The 16,095-nt window shown below is 40.8% G+C and overlaps 1 protein-coding gene across 1 annotated transcript; it reads left to right on the forward strand.

Annotated features, from left to right (window-relative positions):
- The first annotated feature begins 960 nt into the window (after nucleotides 1–960).
- On the forward strand, nucleotides 961–11,674 carry LOC107542432 (estradiol 17 beta-dehydrogenase 5-like). The gene is made up of 9 exons (XM_016219742.2): nucleotides 961–1,047; nucleotides 3,227–3,394; nucleotides 5,179–5,295; nucleotides 5,975–6,052; nucleotides 6,973–7,095; nucleotides 8,639–8,748; nucleotides 9,453–9,618; nucleotides 10,155–10,237; nucleotides 11,632–11,674. The coding sequence occupies exons 1-9, from the start codon at nucleotides 961–963 to the stop codon at nucleotides 11,672–11,674; spliced, it is 975 nt and encodes a 324-aa protein (XP_016075228.2).
- The last annotated feature ends 4,421 nt before the right edge of the window (nucleotides 11,675–16,095 follow it).

Below are 16,095 nucleotides of genomic sequence, written 5' to 3' on the forward strand. Positions count from 1 at the left end.
TGTACATGAATGTTTATAGAAACATTATTCATCATAGGCAAAACATAGAAAAAGCCAAATGTTCATCAACTGATGAATGTGTAAACAAAATTTGGTATATTCATACAAAGAGATGATGTTTAGCCATAAAAAGGAATGAAGTACTGCTGAAGTACAACATAGATTGGCCTTAAAAACATTATGCTAAGTGAAAGAAGGTAGTCACAAAATGCCACATAGTGCATGAATGTATTTATGTAAAATCTCCAGAGTAGACAAATCTATAGAGACAGGATGTAGTTGCCCCGGGCTGGAGAGAAGGAGGAATAGGGAGCTGTTTCTAATGAGTAAGAGGTTTCTTTGGGGATGATGAAAATGCTCCAAAGTTGTATAGTGGTAACAATTATATGACTATACCAGAAGTTGCTGGACTATATAACGAAAAAGGGGTAATTTTATGGTGTTAGGCTTGCCGAGGAGGAACACACGAGGCCAGATGAGAAGGTAAAGGCAATTTTATTAGGGCATCTATATACAGATGGGTAAAGCACCTGAATACAGATGGGCTGAGCTCCAAATGGCATCAGTCCCAAGTGGTTGGGGAGGAAGTCTCTTTATAGGGTATAGGGAGGGAACTTTTTGCCCTGCATCGTTTTTCTGAGCGGGAATAGAAAGTTACCAAGCATAAGGAACCGGTTGTTGCTGCAGTTCATCTAAACGTTACTTTCTCATGCAGGGAGTGAAAAATTACCAAGTGAAAGGAACAGAATGTGGCTAAGGAAATAATTAATCTAAAAGTTATATCTTCATGCTGGGGAAGGGTGAGCCCTCAAGAACATTAAGTTTTTGTCCAAGCCTAACATATGGTGTGTGACTTATACCTCATTAAAGCTGTTAAAAATAGTGATTGTAGTTTTCTTCTCTCTGCAGATTTCTTTTAATAAATAAAATCTCTTTGTTTAACCAAAAGAGTGAAAGGAGATGCGTGCAATGAGACCCTTCTCTGTGAAGCTGAATGATGGATACTTCATGCCTGTTCTGGGACTCGGCACCTCAGCTCCTCATAAGGTAATCATAATGGCACTGGAGACTGAGGGGCAGCCGATAGGGTCCTGATCAGAACTAGTCACTGCTTGAATTTGGGAAATTCAGATGGGCCTTCCTTTCTTCATTGGCAGGATGCTTTCTCTCCAGGTTATGCTATTTTGTGCAGTAAGTCAGTGTTTTTCAAATTTTAATAGGCATAAAATACCTGAGGATCTTGTTAGAAATGCAGATTTAGATGCTCTACCCACAAAATTTCTCGCTGAATAGATCAGGGAGAAGTCTCAAAAATCCACACTTCTAATGAGCTACCAAGTGACCCCGCTGCTGCTTGTCCAAGGATCACGTGGAGTAGCTGTATCGAGGGAGGTGGAAGGGTGTCACCTTTCAGCAGTTTAGAGGTGGGTAAGCCTGTTTCTGATATTCTCACCTGATGTCCAGTTATAGCCGCTTCACAGTATATTAGAATAAATGGAACCCAGTTGTCATCTAACCACAGGTCAGAGACTTCACAGAAAGCTTGCTTGTGAAGTTTCACTGTAATTTCCAATGCCCAAGTTGTTCCTGTTCTTCGTTACTCAGAATATTGAGAGAAATCGCGGTGGCAAAAGGATCTGGAGAAAGAGAGACAGCATTGATGTTTTGGTGGTCTGAGGTAGAAATTGTCTCTTAGAGGCTAGGTTGTTAGTACTGTGCCAAGGGGAGGGGCAAGTAGCACTTGGAAATTCTCTCTCTTTTTGGAAGACTTTGTTTATTTATAAATTGAATTTATTGGGGTGACATTAGTTAATAAAATTATACAGGCTTCAGGTATACAATTCTATAACACACCATCTGTGTATTGTATGGAAGTCTCCTTCCATCATCATTTACCCCCCCTCCCTTTCTCTTCTGCCTCCCCACAGCTCCTTCTCTCTGGCAATCACCATACTGTTTCTGTGTCCATGAGTCTTTCCTATTTTTTCTTCTTTTTGTTTAATCCCGTCATTCTTCTCACCAAGCTCCCAACCTCCTCCCCTCTGAGAGCTGTCAGTCTGTTCTCCATACCTATGAGTCTGTCTCCACTTTGTTTGCTAGTTTATTCTGTTCATTAGATTCTACATATGAGTGAAATCATACGGTTCTTGTCTTTCTCTGACTGGCTTATTTCACTTAGCATATTACTCTCCAAGTCCATCAAACTCCACTCATGTTTCCAGTTCAAGCTCAGCTTCAGTGGTTCTTGGTGAAGTTTACGGTTGTTTGACAAAAGACGTAGGCTGGGTGCTGTAGCGCGAGAGCCGTGTGGCGTGAATGTTGAGGGCTGCAGCAAGGATGCTGGCACAAAGTGTGTTTTTTTTCTTTGATTTGGCTCTTTAATCTGTGGACAGTCAGTTAATCTCCATGGGACTAGTTAACTCATCAAGAGTTGAAAATTTAAATACCTACACGAGAACTTTTAATTATAGAGAGAGGTAGAAGGCGGTAATGGAGAGGGAATAATTATGGATAACTTAAAAAGTTCAGCCTGGTGGGCCAGAAGAAAAGTAGGCAGCTAAGAAAAATAACAAAGTTGCGAGGCAGAAATGATCACCTAATGGCCAATTTAATAACCAAAAAATAATTATGAGATATTTTTGAGTGAAAAAGGAGTTTATTTTCCTTTACATTTTTGTCCTTCTTCAGATGTCATTTGAAGTGTTTCTCCAAGTTTACATAGGTAAACCACTAATGTATTCCATCTAAAGTTACATCTTCATTGCATTGATAGATAATTTTTAGCATTGGATTTCTGGGCTGAAACCAATTTAATAACCTCTTATAGAGTGAATTAATTCAGGAATGTAAATTTAAAGGTTGTGCAAATCTATAGATCACATAGAGAGTATAAATCCAGAGGCAGAGGGTTATACCTAGTGATGTGCTAGGGCCAGCTGGTGGGCTCACAAGATTCAATTGTGAGCATCATTTTCCCCATATTGGTAGCTTGACATTAGCTATGGGGGTAGTATTTGCACTATAGAAATTGGCAAATACTACAAATCAAGACTTTTCTCCAGAGTCAGTTGTTAAGCATTTACCACTGGTTATAAGTCAGTAGTTAGGTTTGTCACCTCTATCTCCTATACCTTAGGAAAGCAAGAGGTCCTGTCGACTATCTCTGCTTATAGAATTGGTCATGTGATCCTGAATAAATGGGTCTTTATTTTTTATGCTTTTCTAGGTTGCTAAGAGTCCGGTGGAAAAGGCTGTTGAGAAAGCAATTGATGTAGGCTATCGCAGTATTGATTCAGCCTATTTATACCAAAATGAAGAAGAGATTTGGAGAGCCATCAGGAAGAAGATTGCCAGTGGCACTGTGAAGAGAGAGGACATATTCTACGCTTCGAAGGTGCTCTGTAGAGTTGAATATATACCTGAGGAAAGTTCACTCTTAGCTGAATAGTTTTTTGGCAGATTTTTCCTCTCATTGGTTTAATTTTGATTCACTCTCAGACCTTGGGCTATGGGAGACTGATTAGAAACATGCTGGTTGGGAATGTGAATTCTGTTCAGACTTCCTTTATTTGAATCTTACTAAATGTGTGACCTTGGACTTAAACTTCCTTAAACTCCATGCCTCAGTTTCCCAAATTATAAAATGAAGATGGTATTATTTACTTCACAGGATTTTCATCAGTGTTATATAAAAAGTACATATAAAGCTTTTAGAAAAGCATTATATCTATATCTATAACTACTATCTAACCCTCACCCGAGGACATGCTTAGAGAGAGAAGGTGGGGAGAGAGAAAGGCCGACAGAGAGACAGAGAGGGAAGCGTCAGCGTGAGAAACATCAATCAATTGCCTTCCTTACATGCCCTGACCAGGGATCAAACCCACAACCCAGGTATGTGCCCTGACCCAGAATCGAACCCGCAACCTTCTGGCGCACAGAACAACACTCAACCAACTAAGCCACTCCATCTAGGCACATTTAATATATTTTAAATGCTAAAAAGTACTTTTCTTATATAGCTGTTATTATATTTTTAAAAATTCAGGAATGGATTTGGCTTTTCCAACTCAGAGATACTGAAGTTTTGACAAAGTGACTTAATTTTGTCTTAGCTATAGTATGAAGTAACATAATTTAGTCAGAAAGTGGAGGTTTTGGGAAACTAATTACAAGTTTTAGTTCTTTAATATTCTATATATTTAACTTTGTGAAATTTCTTAACCAGAAAAAGTTTCTTAACCTCTCTGAACCTTAGGCATCATATCTCATCCTGTTATGTGGTCAACAAACATTTATTTCTCTTTCCTATGAGGTAGAAATGATCTCACAAAATTGATATGAAGATGAAATTAATGTTTATAAAAGTATTTAAGTACTTTAAAAAAACACACACCTCTTGAGCCATTTTCTCCTATTTATTCTCCATATCCACTGACATTATATCTAAAGCAAAAAAGAAAAGAATTTCAGTATTTAATTGAGAATGGAAAGGAAACCCAAGAGGAAGTTTTCCCATAGTGTTCATAGAACTGAGTGCCGCTAGAGAAAAGACATTTATGTTTGAAGGAAGTAGCTCTGAAGAGAGAGTTGAGGTCCATGCAAGTGAATCCTGTGCAGGTCTGTAAATGGATTTTTCTTTAAGTCCCAGAATATGAATCTCTCCATGTGACTGTGTTTAGATGTGGTATCGCTATAGCACTAGCCTTCTTACTCTCACCTTTTAATCTTCCTTCCATAGGTTCTATTTGTTTTCACACCATTAATAAGTTTGATTAATTTTTCCTTAGAATATTAGTTCTTAAAATGAGGTGACTCGGGTACCCCAAAAATAAAGTTCTCATTTAAAATGCAATTTCCCAGAGCAGTCTCCAGATACTATAATTTGTGATGTTTGGAGGTAGCACCTAGTTATATGTTTTTAATGAGCAAACCAAATAATGCTTTTACATTCTAAAATTTGAGAACCTTTATGTAGCAAATATTTTCATTTGCTACATTGCTTTCTTAATTCCATATGAAAATGGTAAAGAATTTAAGAGATTCACTGGGTGTCTTGTGACTTCCCATCTACTATAAGTGGATTATGGTTGCTGATGTTTATTTGCTATTTTATGAATTTCTCCTAAAGGCTCTTAAAGAAATAATCCCACACCCCTTCTCTTTCAACCATTGCAGCTGTGGTGCACTTTTTTCCGTCCAGAATTGGTCCAAGTTTATCTGGAAGAGTCACTGAGGAAACTTCAACTGAGCTATGTGGATCTTTTTCTCATTCATTTCCCAGTAGCTTTGAAGGTTAGCAAAAGTTATTCTACTATGGTTATCAATATAAAAATTGTAGCTGAATCCAGGAGAAGATATAGTTTGTGAAAATGAGAAGAAATATACATAATACTTTGATTCCCCCTTGTTTCTTTTGATATAACTATCTTCATCTCAGTTCATGATTTTCGCCCCAGAGGGACAAGAGGTCACTTGTTTCAGTGGCTTTGTCTCAATCTTGCAGATGCCCCATGCTCCTGAATCTGAACCCCATGCCCACTTGTGTCTGGGGAGTGTTCCAAGGTGGAGGTCAGTTGAGGTCCAGGAAATTCAAAGAAGATGAAACTCAATCCTTGAGATGCTGACAGGTCGCTCTCTCATATTACCACCTCCAGGTGGAAAGTGGGTGGGGAGGGCCCAGGACCCAGGAGCTTGCTGAGAGTGGCTCCATGCCAGGTCCTCCCTAGAATGCTGTCCTGGTGTCTCAAGTTGACTTTGACACCAACAATATTTACTAAATCTTTAGCAGTTAAAAACAATTCTAGGAGGTGTACTTCCTAAATGTACTTTCTTTTCCTTTATCCTGACCTTAAAATTCCTTTCAAAAATAAGAATAGATTATTCCCTTAGCCTCAAGACCTACAGACTCCAAGCAGCTTGGCTGAAGCCAGACATAGGTTTATACAACCTTTCCTTCTTGCCTGTGTTCCAGCCTGGGAAGGACATTTTCCCGAAGGACACAGATGGGAAAACTATTTTTGACACAGTGGATTTCTGTACCACCTGGGAGGTGAGTATAAGCTTCTGCACCTGGGGGAAGAGAAGATGGACAGCAGCTCAAGAAGGGTGGATCTAGTCCAGGTCTGCCACCTATGTAGACTCAGGCAAGTCCCTAAATGCTCCTTTGCCACAGTTTTCACAATTCACCCACTTAATAATTCAACGAATACTTATTGAATGCCGCCTGTGACGTACTCAGTACTTAGTACTTCTAAGTACTCGGGTGACATCAGTGAATAAAACCAAGGTCTCTGACCCCATGGGAACTGAGAGTGCAGGGATGGAGGGGGAGGGTTGGGACACAGAGAGGCAATTAAACAAAGAATGGGCAGGACAGGCCTCTTTGTGAAGGTGACATTTGAGCAAAGACTTGCAGGAAGTGAGGGAACTGATTATATGGATAGTTGGGTGAAAAGTGATATGGGCCAAAAGAAGGCCAAGGCAAAGCTTTTAAGATGGGAGAGAACCTACCATGTTCAAGAAACAGCAAGAGGGCATGTGTGACTGGAACAGAGGGAGTTTGGTGGCCAAAAATAGGAAATGAAGTCAAAGAGAAAACGGGGCCATCCTCCTGTTCCCCATGCGGCAGCTGTTCCACTTCCTGCTCTCCTGGTGTTTGTTTTGCTGTAGCTCAATCAAAATTTTCCTGGTGTTTAGCTAAACATTATTCTGGCTTCTTTGGCTCTGTCCTGGCCACTTGCATTCTTTTCTTAGTCTTATCTTCTTACCCATTTTTTTCTATTATTTTTTATTCTCCTTACTTCGTCAATTCCTGTTTTTTTGATTGACACCTGAACCTTTCAAGACTTTTTCTCTCCTGCTCTGTCTCATATTCTCTTCCATCCCCAACTCCTACTCTCAGTGTGCTGTCATTATAATGCTTCTCTAGTCAGTTACACAAATGACCTCTCACAACCCCTTCCTCTCCAGGCCCTGGAGAAGTGTAAGGACGCAGGATTGGCCAAGTCCATTGGTGTGTCCAACTTTAACTGCAGGCAGCTGAACATGATTCTGAACAAACCAGGGCTCAAGTATAAGCCTGTCTGCAACCAGGTGAGCCCCATCAATACACCTCTGACATCTTCTCCCGTCTCTTCAGCTTATTTTTTCTCATTTCCACAATCACCAATGGCACTCCCTCTCGTGTATTGTACCTTTGGATATGAGCTGCTTCAAGAGACAGAATGTATTTCAATTTGTTGAAGACAGTTCCCAAGGCCATGCCACTTCATTAAAAAAAACAACAAAAACCATCTAAGGGTCAGGTTGGAGTATAATCTACTAGGTGTTATGGTGATTGGTCCTAAAAATTTAGAGCCAGCAGACTACTGACTTTTCTTATCTCATAAAAAGTCAGCAATGTTGGAATTCTCATGAGTAAAAGAAAGTGGGTGATTCATTTTTAAGTCTAACAACTCTTGAGTTCTATGCCATGACAACCATTGATCATCTTGATATTACAAAATCATTCCCAAACAATGTGAATGCACTTAATATCATTGAACTGTACACTTAATAATGGTTTAAGTGGGGCCTGGCTGGCGTGGTTCAGTGGTTGAGCACTGACCTATGATCCAGGAGATTGCAGTTCGATTCCCAGTCAGGGGACATGCCCGGGTTGCAGGCTCAATCCCGAGTAGGGGGCGTGCAGGAGGCAGCTGATCAACGACTCTCTCATCATTGATGTTTCTGTCTCTCTCCCTCTCCTTTCCTCTCTCTGAAATCAATAAAGATATTTAAAATAATAATAATGGTTTAAGTGATAAATTTATGTTATGTATATTTTACCACCATATATTGTTTTTGTAATTAAGAAGGCTACTTGTTAAGATAAACCCATTTTAATGAGCAACACATATACTTACTTGTCTTGGAGAGTAATGAAAAAAACCAGGAGTGTAGAAATGACTGGCAACAGGTCTGCACTGTGGAGGGCCCATGCTCCCTGAATTACCTTATCTCCTTTTAAACTTCTTCCATGCAAACTGAGAATAGTCAATCTAAATGTTAAATATTAGTAAGGCTTATTATTTTTCTTATTTTTAGATGAAAAATACAAGTAAGAGTTCTAAAAAGTTATATTTTGTGTCTTTTGGGGGGTTTGCTTCACTTGAAGATCACCAATTAACAGAAAGGAAAAAAGGTTGGTTTGGACTGGAGTAGTTGGTGAAGAATTAAGGGAGAAGCTGGATATTACCTGAGCTCTGAGGGAGGGATAGAATTTGGCCAACTTGACGCTGATCAGTAGCAGGGTGTTTACATGGGCATGAAAAGCTTCAATACATGAGGAAGACCCAAGGACACCACCATGGTCTCCAGCCTGAGAATCTAAGAGATCTATTGATCTCATCATCTGAACTTGCCTTCCTTGAGCACTGAGCTCATTGACCAACACTGCGATGCTATCTCTGGGGAGTTAGCCAGAGTAAAGCCTCTGGAAGCTCGAGTAGCACGGCTGTGAGTGACAATCATGTGCTCCCCCATGTTGCTGGTATTCCTAAATATTTTTAACACTATGCAATACAGCACTGCATGTTCTTAGTAAATTTGGTGTTGGTGGTTCTATAACCCAACACTTCTGCTTGGCTTTCTGCAGGTAGAGTGTCACCTGTACCTCAACCAGAACAAACTGCTGGACTTCTGCAAGTCCAAGGACATTGCCCTCGTCGCGTTTGGTATCCTGGGCTCTGACCCAGAGAAGGAGTGGTAATGGTTGTTATTTTCATCATAGATACTGTACCTTCTAGAGTCCTCTCTCAACTGTCTGGGGAAAATTAAGGATGGACAGCAGAAATAATTCATCTTTGTCAACTCTTTCTCCAGCTTACATGTAAAGTTTCAATACAACAGTATCAAATAATAACATTACTGATTAAAATGTTCACAAGATTCAGGGTTGGCTTTGAAGAGTGACAAAACCAGCCCAAGACATGATTCTGACAATAGTTGAGCCATGTGGGACAAGTAACCCCTTCTGTAGGTTTTAATTCCTTCATCTTTTCAAGAGGAATATAAATTATGCACCTTTTAGCTCTTGATGAGAGCTAAAAATTGAAAGATTTAATTGAAAGTATTTTTTTGAATAGCAAATTCTTATAAAATAGCTAGTTATTTTTTATGGTGGTGGTTATTGGGTTCTAGTTTGGATAACAATTATGTCTTTTTAACTTACTTAATCTTTTACTAAATTTCTCAGAAATGTTTTTAAAATGAAAAAATAGCTGAGTTTCTCTTTCTGCCTTTCTCTTGTCCTTCTTTGGCTTTACCAAAAGAAGCAAAAACAGACCTTGAGATAGCCAAAAGGTAATGAGGAAGATTTTAGAGGACTAGCCATCCCCAGCCTGAATAAGCAGCCCCTAGTGAAATGGATATGCAGCCTCAGATGCACAGCATCTCTGCTTCCTTCCCAGGGTGAGCAAGAACTACCCAGTTATCCTGGAGAACCCAGTGATCAAGGCCATTGCTGAGAAGCACCAGCGAACCCCAGCTCAGGTGTCCCTGCGCTACCAGCTGCAGCGGGGGGTGATAGCCCTGGTCAAGAGCTTCACCGAGAAGAGAATCGAAGAGAACTTCCAGGTACCCCATAGGGCTGTGGGCAGCAGGGACTGACAGGCACAACATTTCCCATGGTGTGGGTTATTGGTGAGGCTCTCGATGTATATTGGGGCAAAGCTTGTCTCCTTGTACCCTGCCTAGAAGTGCTGTACCTAACTCTTCTGTCCTCCAACTGCTGCAGGGTAGGAGAAGCATGAGGGTTGGAAAGAACACTAAACAGGATCGGGTTTGGTCTCAATCCTGGTTTCTAATCCAAACGCGTGGCCCTGGCTAAATCATCCCTTAATTTCTTCAGCTGCAAAATGAAGGTGTTAGATAAGATGAGGTTTGGGCTCAAACATTTCTAGGATTCCTTTGTTATAAGCACAGACATCCCATAAGAGTCCTTGAGGGTGGTCTGACCTGTCAACCTTAACTATCTGAGTGGAAAATTCCCATGACTTTTACCAGGAAATGACCTCCAGGTTCAGGACAATTATAAAACCTACATAAATTCCCACTTCCATTTGTGTGCCTGTGTCTGGGAAATTGAATTGATCTTCTCATATTTCTGATAGGTGTTTGATTTCCAGTTGACACCAGAGGATATGAAAACCCTAGATGGCCTCAACAGAAACCTTCGCTATTTTAAAGATGATGAGTAAGTACCTAGTTGCAGTGTGGACACTGAGGAGCAGGACAGTGAAGGAATTCTGCTTATTCCAACCCACAAAGCGCAGAGTCTCCTCTTCCCTCCCCCTTTAGGGAACTTGTTGGAAATCATTTTTCTTCAAGCCCCCAGACCACCTTTTCACTGCAACCCTTGTGTTCCCTCTGTCCTAATGCTACTTAACTTCCAGGATCCATTTATTAACATCCTTTGCATATTCTCTCAACTCTTGCCCTTCTCTCTCCCTGTCTTAATGATCTAAACAAAACTTAGTTAAGTCCCTTCTCTACTCCCATTACCAGTTATTCTCTCCCCACAAGATTATTCCTCAAGGCATTCACTTAAAAAAACAAAAATCCTCTCTTGAGCTGACCTCACTCCCCAGCTACACCCCACCTCTCCTTTTATAGAAAAGCTTCTAGGAGACAGTGATGGTCTCTTTGGAGCCCCCACAAGTCAGGCAACTGCCCTCTGCTTTGCCAGCATTCTTATCAGGGCTGTCAATCACCTGGTCGTTGCTTAAACCGGAAGCGATTTTCATTCACGTTATTTTACCGAGTGGGCCACGCTCTCCTCCAAGCCACACTTTCTTCCTTGCTTTCTTTACCACTGTTCTGTTTCCCCTTCCCTCCCTCACCATTGTGTCTCATGGTCTCAGGTCTTTTGCAGGTTTCTCCTCCTCAACTTGAGCTCTTAATTTGGGAATGGCCTAAAGCTCAATCCCAGACCTCTTCTCTTTTCTATCTACACCCACATCCTTGGTGATTTCACCTAGTCCATGCTTTAAACACCATCTAAAGATAGATTCCCCCAAATTAATTCCAGCCTAGACCTAGGCCCTGGCACGAGAGTTACAGATCCATTTACTCAACTCTGCTTGGATGTCTAATAAGCATCTCAAACTTATCACCAGTGACGATCTCTGCAGTGCCCCCCTTCTACACACACACACACATGCACACACAGCAAATATAATCATATTAATGATAAGTCACCTTCCTCATCATCACCTTGAAATAGTTAACTTTATATATTTAACTAGATTAGCATTATTTTAAAAGAAGGTAGAATTCATTTCTGCCCTCTTGGGAATTTAAAATAGCAACACCAATAGTTTTATCTCCTTAGCTTGTAGAATAATACACCTATAAAAATAGAATATATTTATTTTACGTAGATGCTCTAGTGCAAGTGAGTATATTTATTTTTTACACTGTATTTATTGCAGTGTACTACAACAGTATATGGTTATTATAAAACTAGTTGGGTTTGTACTTCTCCAAAAAGATTATATTAATTTTCATACTTAAGGCAGTTTAAAAGAAACCTCTCTTTACCCAGCCCAGAAACAGTTAATTGACTAAGCCTCTCCTTTCATCTTTTAGGTTTGCTGATCACCCAGATTATCCATTTAATGATGAATATTAACGACAGTGCCTGAGGGTGTTCTAGTTTTTTTTTTTTTTTTTAGTTTGGTTGATGATTGGACAACATTTCGAGAACAAGAAGGTACCTGATTTATTCCATGCCCTTCGGCCTGACCAGTCACAATATGGCTTGAGTCTCTGGATCAAGAAATAAAAATCTCTAAACCTCATCTTTTCCCCCAAAGTAAATAATGATACAGCTCAAATGACCTACCCAATCGCAGCTTTGGCTTTTTTGTTTGTTTTGTTTTCCCCTGTGTCGCTGATGTTGAAATGCTGACATTCTAGGAGGTGACCGTAGGGGATATGAGCTGTCAAACAAAGCTAACCACTTACTATGCTTTCAAATGTTCAAAGTCCACTTTTTCACTTGTCTGTAGTTCTTGTTTAGTTTTTTTCTTTTTTGTTCTATGAATTTACCATACAATAAAATTTTAAACTTAACGCAAAATACCTGAAATGTCTAGATTTCAATGAAAATTTTACTCACAGTACCAAGAACTAGGAAGGTATCAAACTGAATGAAAGACAAGCCACCAATGCCTGAACTAAGGTGACCCATTAGAATCATTGAACAAAGGTTTTAAAGCAGATGCACAGTGAAGCGTGGAGAGCAGTGGAAATGGTACACAGGCTGGAAGGTGTGCAAGATTTTTTCCCCATGGCTGAAATTCTTTAGAACACTGAGTATTTAAAAGAAAAATAACATTGTATTGTGTATCACATCTGGAGGAAACAATACAACAAAGGGCAGGGCAGGAGTAATGAAAGCACACTGCTTCCCCATTCTACACCAGGTGGTCTCATTTCACTTCAGAGAAAAATAGGTACATTAAGGTGCACTAAGCCAGGGAGGCCTCTTAAACATCTGCTGGGTAGGTAGTCTAGGCTGTCATTAAACAGACCTCACAATGCAGTTGAGAAAAAGGCTCTCGCTACTAGGCCTCTGTCTTTTCCCTGCTTTCTCCATTATCTGCTTCACTTCCTTTGCTGATGGTCCCTAAGATCTGTCCGCAACTGGCCACATCTCCTGACTTTGCTTAGGCTGTTTTCTTCCTTGCTGTGTATACCTCTAATTTTCCATGTATCCTTGGGTTTTCCATTCCAATGAAAGCAGAAAATGCCCAATGGAACAGGTATTGATTGAGATGAGCACCCCCCGCCCACCACACACACACACCCATCCTAAAGTCATCACAAACACAAACCAGCCATCGGATACAAGTAGGCTCCTTGAAGGGGACAAGTGTATACCTTTTCTCGTGGAGCCTGTGTTCAGGCTGATGGGTGGGAAAGAACTTCCACAGAAGTCAGGTTATTCAGAGAAGAGCAGGGTCCCAGGGGAGGATGGCTTGTGAGCCAAACCGCACAGAGCTTTTCAAGTACCGTGTGAACAGGGAAGTAGGTAACTGGCAGAGAATGTGATTGCACAAGCTCTGTGAAACCTCCTCAGCTTTATAATTCCCTAGTGTGTGCTTATTTTTGCTACCTGTTGTTTCTTTCCTCCCAGTGACTCACAAAGTGTTTAAAAAGAAAACAAAAACAAAAAAACCCTTAAAATCCAACCGGCTTTGCAAGGAAGAGCCTCATTGAGCTGAGTTAGTCGGTCTCTGATGCCACCTGGTGGCAGAGTTATCCAATGGCTCTGATGCCTGCTGGCAAATAAATTGTAAATGCAAAGACAGTTGATACAATCATTATTCAGGATTTTATATTTGAGTATTTGCTTACAGGCTAAAATTTATTTGTAATACAGAAATCAACACTCTGGGAGATTTCCTGATCATTTTCAGACATGCATAGAGCAACAAAAATTGGGGCCGCCTGAGCTTGTTCCCACTGTGGTGGAAGGGGGCAATACTGTGCCTTCTTTCAGTTCTCACTGTGTCCCTTATAGGATCTATTTAGTGCCAAGCACTTCTAATTTGTATGGTTCTTGTTGGTAATTTTGATATTTAAAATGGCCCTAGTAAAAAAGCTATTTAAAAGATTGTAAAAACGTTTCTATAAAATAAAAAGTGATAAAAGTGGTAGCTATTGTTAGAACTATGGACACAGACACTATGTAGTCTCTCCATGCTCATGTGTGTGGATCATCAGTCATCAACACCCAAGTTTAAAGTATAAAGATGAAAATTCTCTCTCCAGCATGCAGGGCCTTTGAAAGGTTTGAATTATTAATGGTAATGAGACGGTGTAACATGTGGAGATCATTTAAGTGATACTATGATGAGTTAAAATTATGTAGTTTAAAACATACAAAACTAAAGGCTCCCTGATGTTTACTGGTGTTGCTTATGAAAACATTAAGTGAACAGTTGCATGGACTGTATATTCAGTATGTGTTTTTAAAATTACAAATTACATATGCTCTGTGTGATTAGTTTTGTGAGATGTGTTTATGCACATTTATTACTTATAGAATTGATCTATATATGTCGTCGATGGGAACAAAAATTAGAAGGATCTACTACAGAAATGATTCTTCTTGAATATTGGTATTTTAGACCATTCCTATTTTCTTTCATTGAGCTTTTCTCCTTTCTTTGCATTCTGAATCAAGTAGAATGATTTCATTAAACAGAAAAATACTTTCATTATTAATAAAAAGCTCTATGAGACAATTGTGCAGAATTTTTCTTATATTTAACATAAACAAGGAACGTCTGGCAATTAATTGATGAAAATGAGCTTTTTTAATCTAACATAATAAATTATTTTATAGCAGCTTAAAAATGGTCCCAGAGCAGTGCTGAACTACTGTCTATTGTGCCTAAGAGCAAGGAGGCTGTGCTGTGCTTTATGGAGAAAATTCATGTTAGATAAGCTCTGTCCAGGCATGAGTTTCAGTGCTGTTGGCTGTGAGTTCAGTGCTAATACCCAACACTATATATACAAAATGAGGTGACTTTACACAGAAACCCACATAGAACAGATGATGTATGGTTGAAGGATGAAAATGTGCCCAGAGGCTCAAAACAGTGGTTTGGCACCTGCTAGTTCTGTGTTTGTGGTGACTTTGTAGAGCACAACCCCCACGGGTGCTACTGGCAAGACGAGACCTTGGTTCTTGTCTTCTTGAAGATTTCAATCAAGAGACAAAGTGTAGCAAAGTAAGTAAGAATTTATTGGATGCAGCAAAAATATAGTTAGGACAGAGAAACAAGGAAACCCATAGAAGAAACAGGAGAGCCTAGGCTGGGTGGCTTTGGCTCAGAGAAGTCAGAGAGAAACGGGCCTTGGAGACAGGTTTGGGGGTTAGCCTGGGATGAGCTGCTGCTGCCCATTGCTCCCCTCGTTGCCAGTGTCATGAGGTCCCTTTGAAGAAAGAAGGGGGAAGGGAATGTCTTGGGCATGCTTCTCTAGGGGAGAGTGCACACTGGGTCCTCCATCCTAAGTGTATTTATCTCTCTCTTGCAGATGGGGAATCTTAGGGAAGGTCTGGGGGGAGGGGCTTAATTCATCAGCTTTCTGGGTGTGCGCTTTCAGGGTCCTGGTCTCCACTGATTGGTTGGCACCAGGGCAGGGGGTCCTTAGTCAGTGCAGCTGGTCCTGAGGCAGCCATGGGGTCACTTGTCTGGCTTTGCTGCTTTTCTGGACCTGGAGCTGAAATAAAACTGAGGCCTCGATGATAACTTTAGGGAAGAAAAGGTCAGGGGGTCTAAACCGCATGGCTAGTGGTATAAAAAGTCAGGGGGTCTAAACTGCACCACCAGCAATATGCTAGGGGAGGAAAGGTTACCCTAGGGGCAAGGTTTTCGTTTTCCGCGTTTTGCCCCTTGCTGGTCATCCACAGCTTTCTGACCTGGTGAGTTTGTGTACCTGGCCCATCGTCCTTGCTTTGCTCATGCCTAACTGCCTATAATACGGGTAATGAGAATACACTGTGCCTGAGGATGGGCTGAGACACAGGCTTCTGTCTCTCAGGAACAAAGACCCAGACTCATAGCAGAGCCACCTTCGCCTCTGTGGTCACACAGGCAGGACCAAAAGAAGGGAAAACCACGGACTTCAAATTCTTGACACTCGAGTAGAGAAAGCTTATTTTTCTATCACCTATGGTTTTTATGTCCTCTAGGTGTCATGAGTCAGCTAGAAACCAAACAGAGACTAGATAAAAGAAGAGACTCCCAGGCTCTGTTTCCATGTCCTCCTTGCCCCCAAAAGGAGAGGGAAAGGAGAGGGTCTGGGTGGGTGAGTGGGCTCTCATCTTCCGTGAGACAAACAGGAGAATCCAAGGCCCCAAGCAGACAAGCAGAGTGAAAGCAGAGGAGGATGTGTGGGTTACACCTTCAGGGCTCGAGGACACCCATGGCTTGGTTGGTCAGCATATTTGTTCCCCAGATAGACAGGTCATGTCTTATGACCAAGGCCCAGTGTCCACAGCTTAATCCACAGTTTGGCCAAGTGTGCGCTCGGGAA

This window comes from Miniopterus natalensis, chromosome 1 (assembly GCF_054644295.1).
Source record: "Miniopterus natalensis isolate mMinNat1 chromosome 1, mMinNat1.hap1, whole genome shotgun sequence".
NCBI lineage: Eukaryota > Metazoa > Chordata > Mammalia > Chiroptera > Miniopteridae > Miniopterus > Miniopterus natalensis.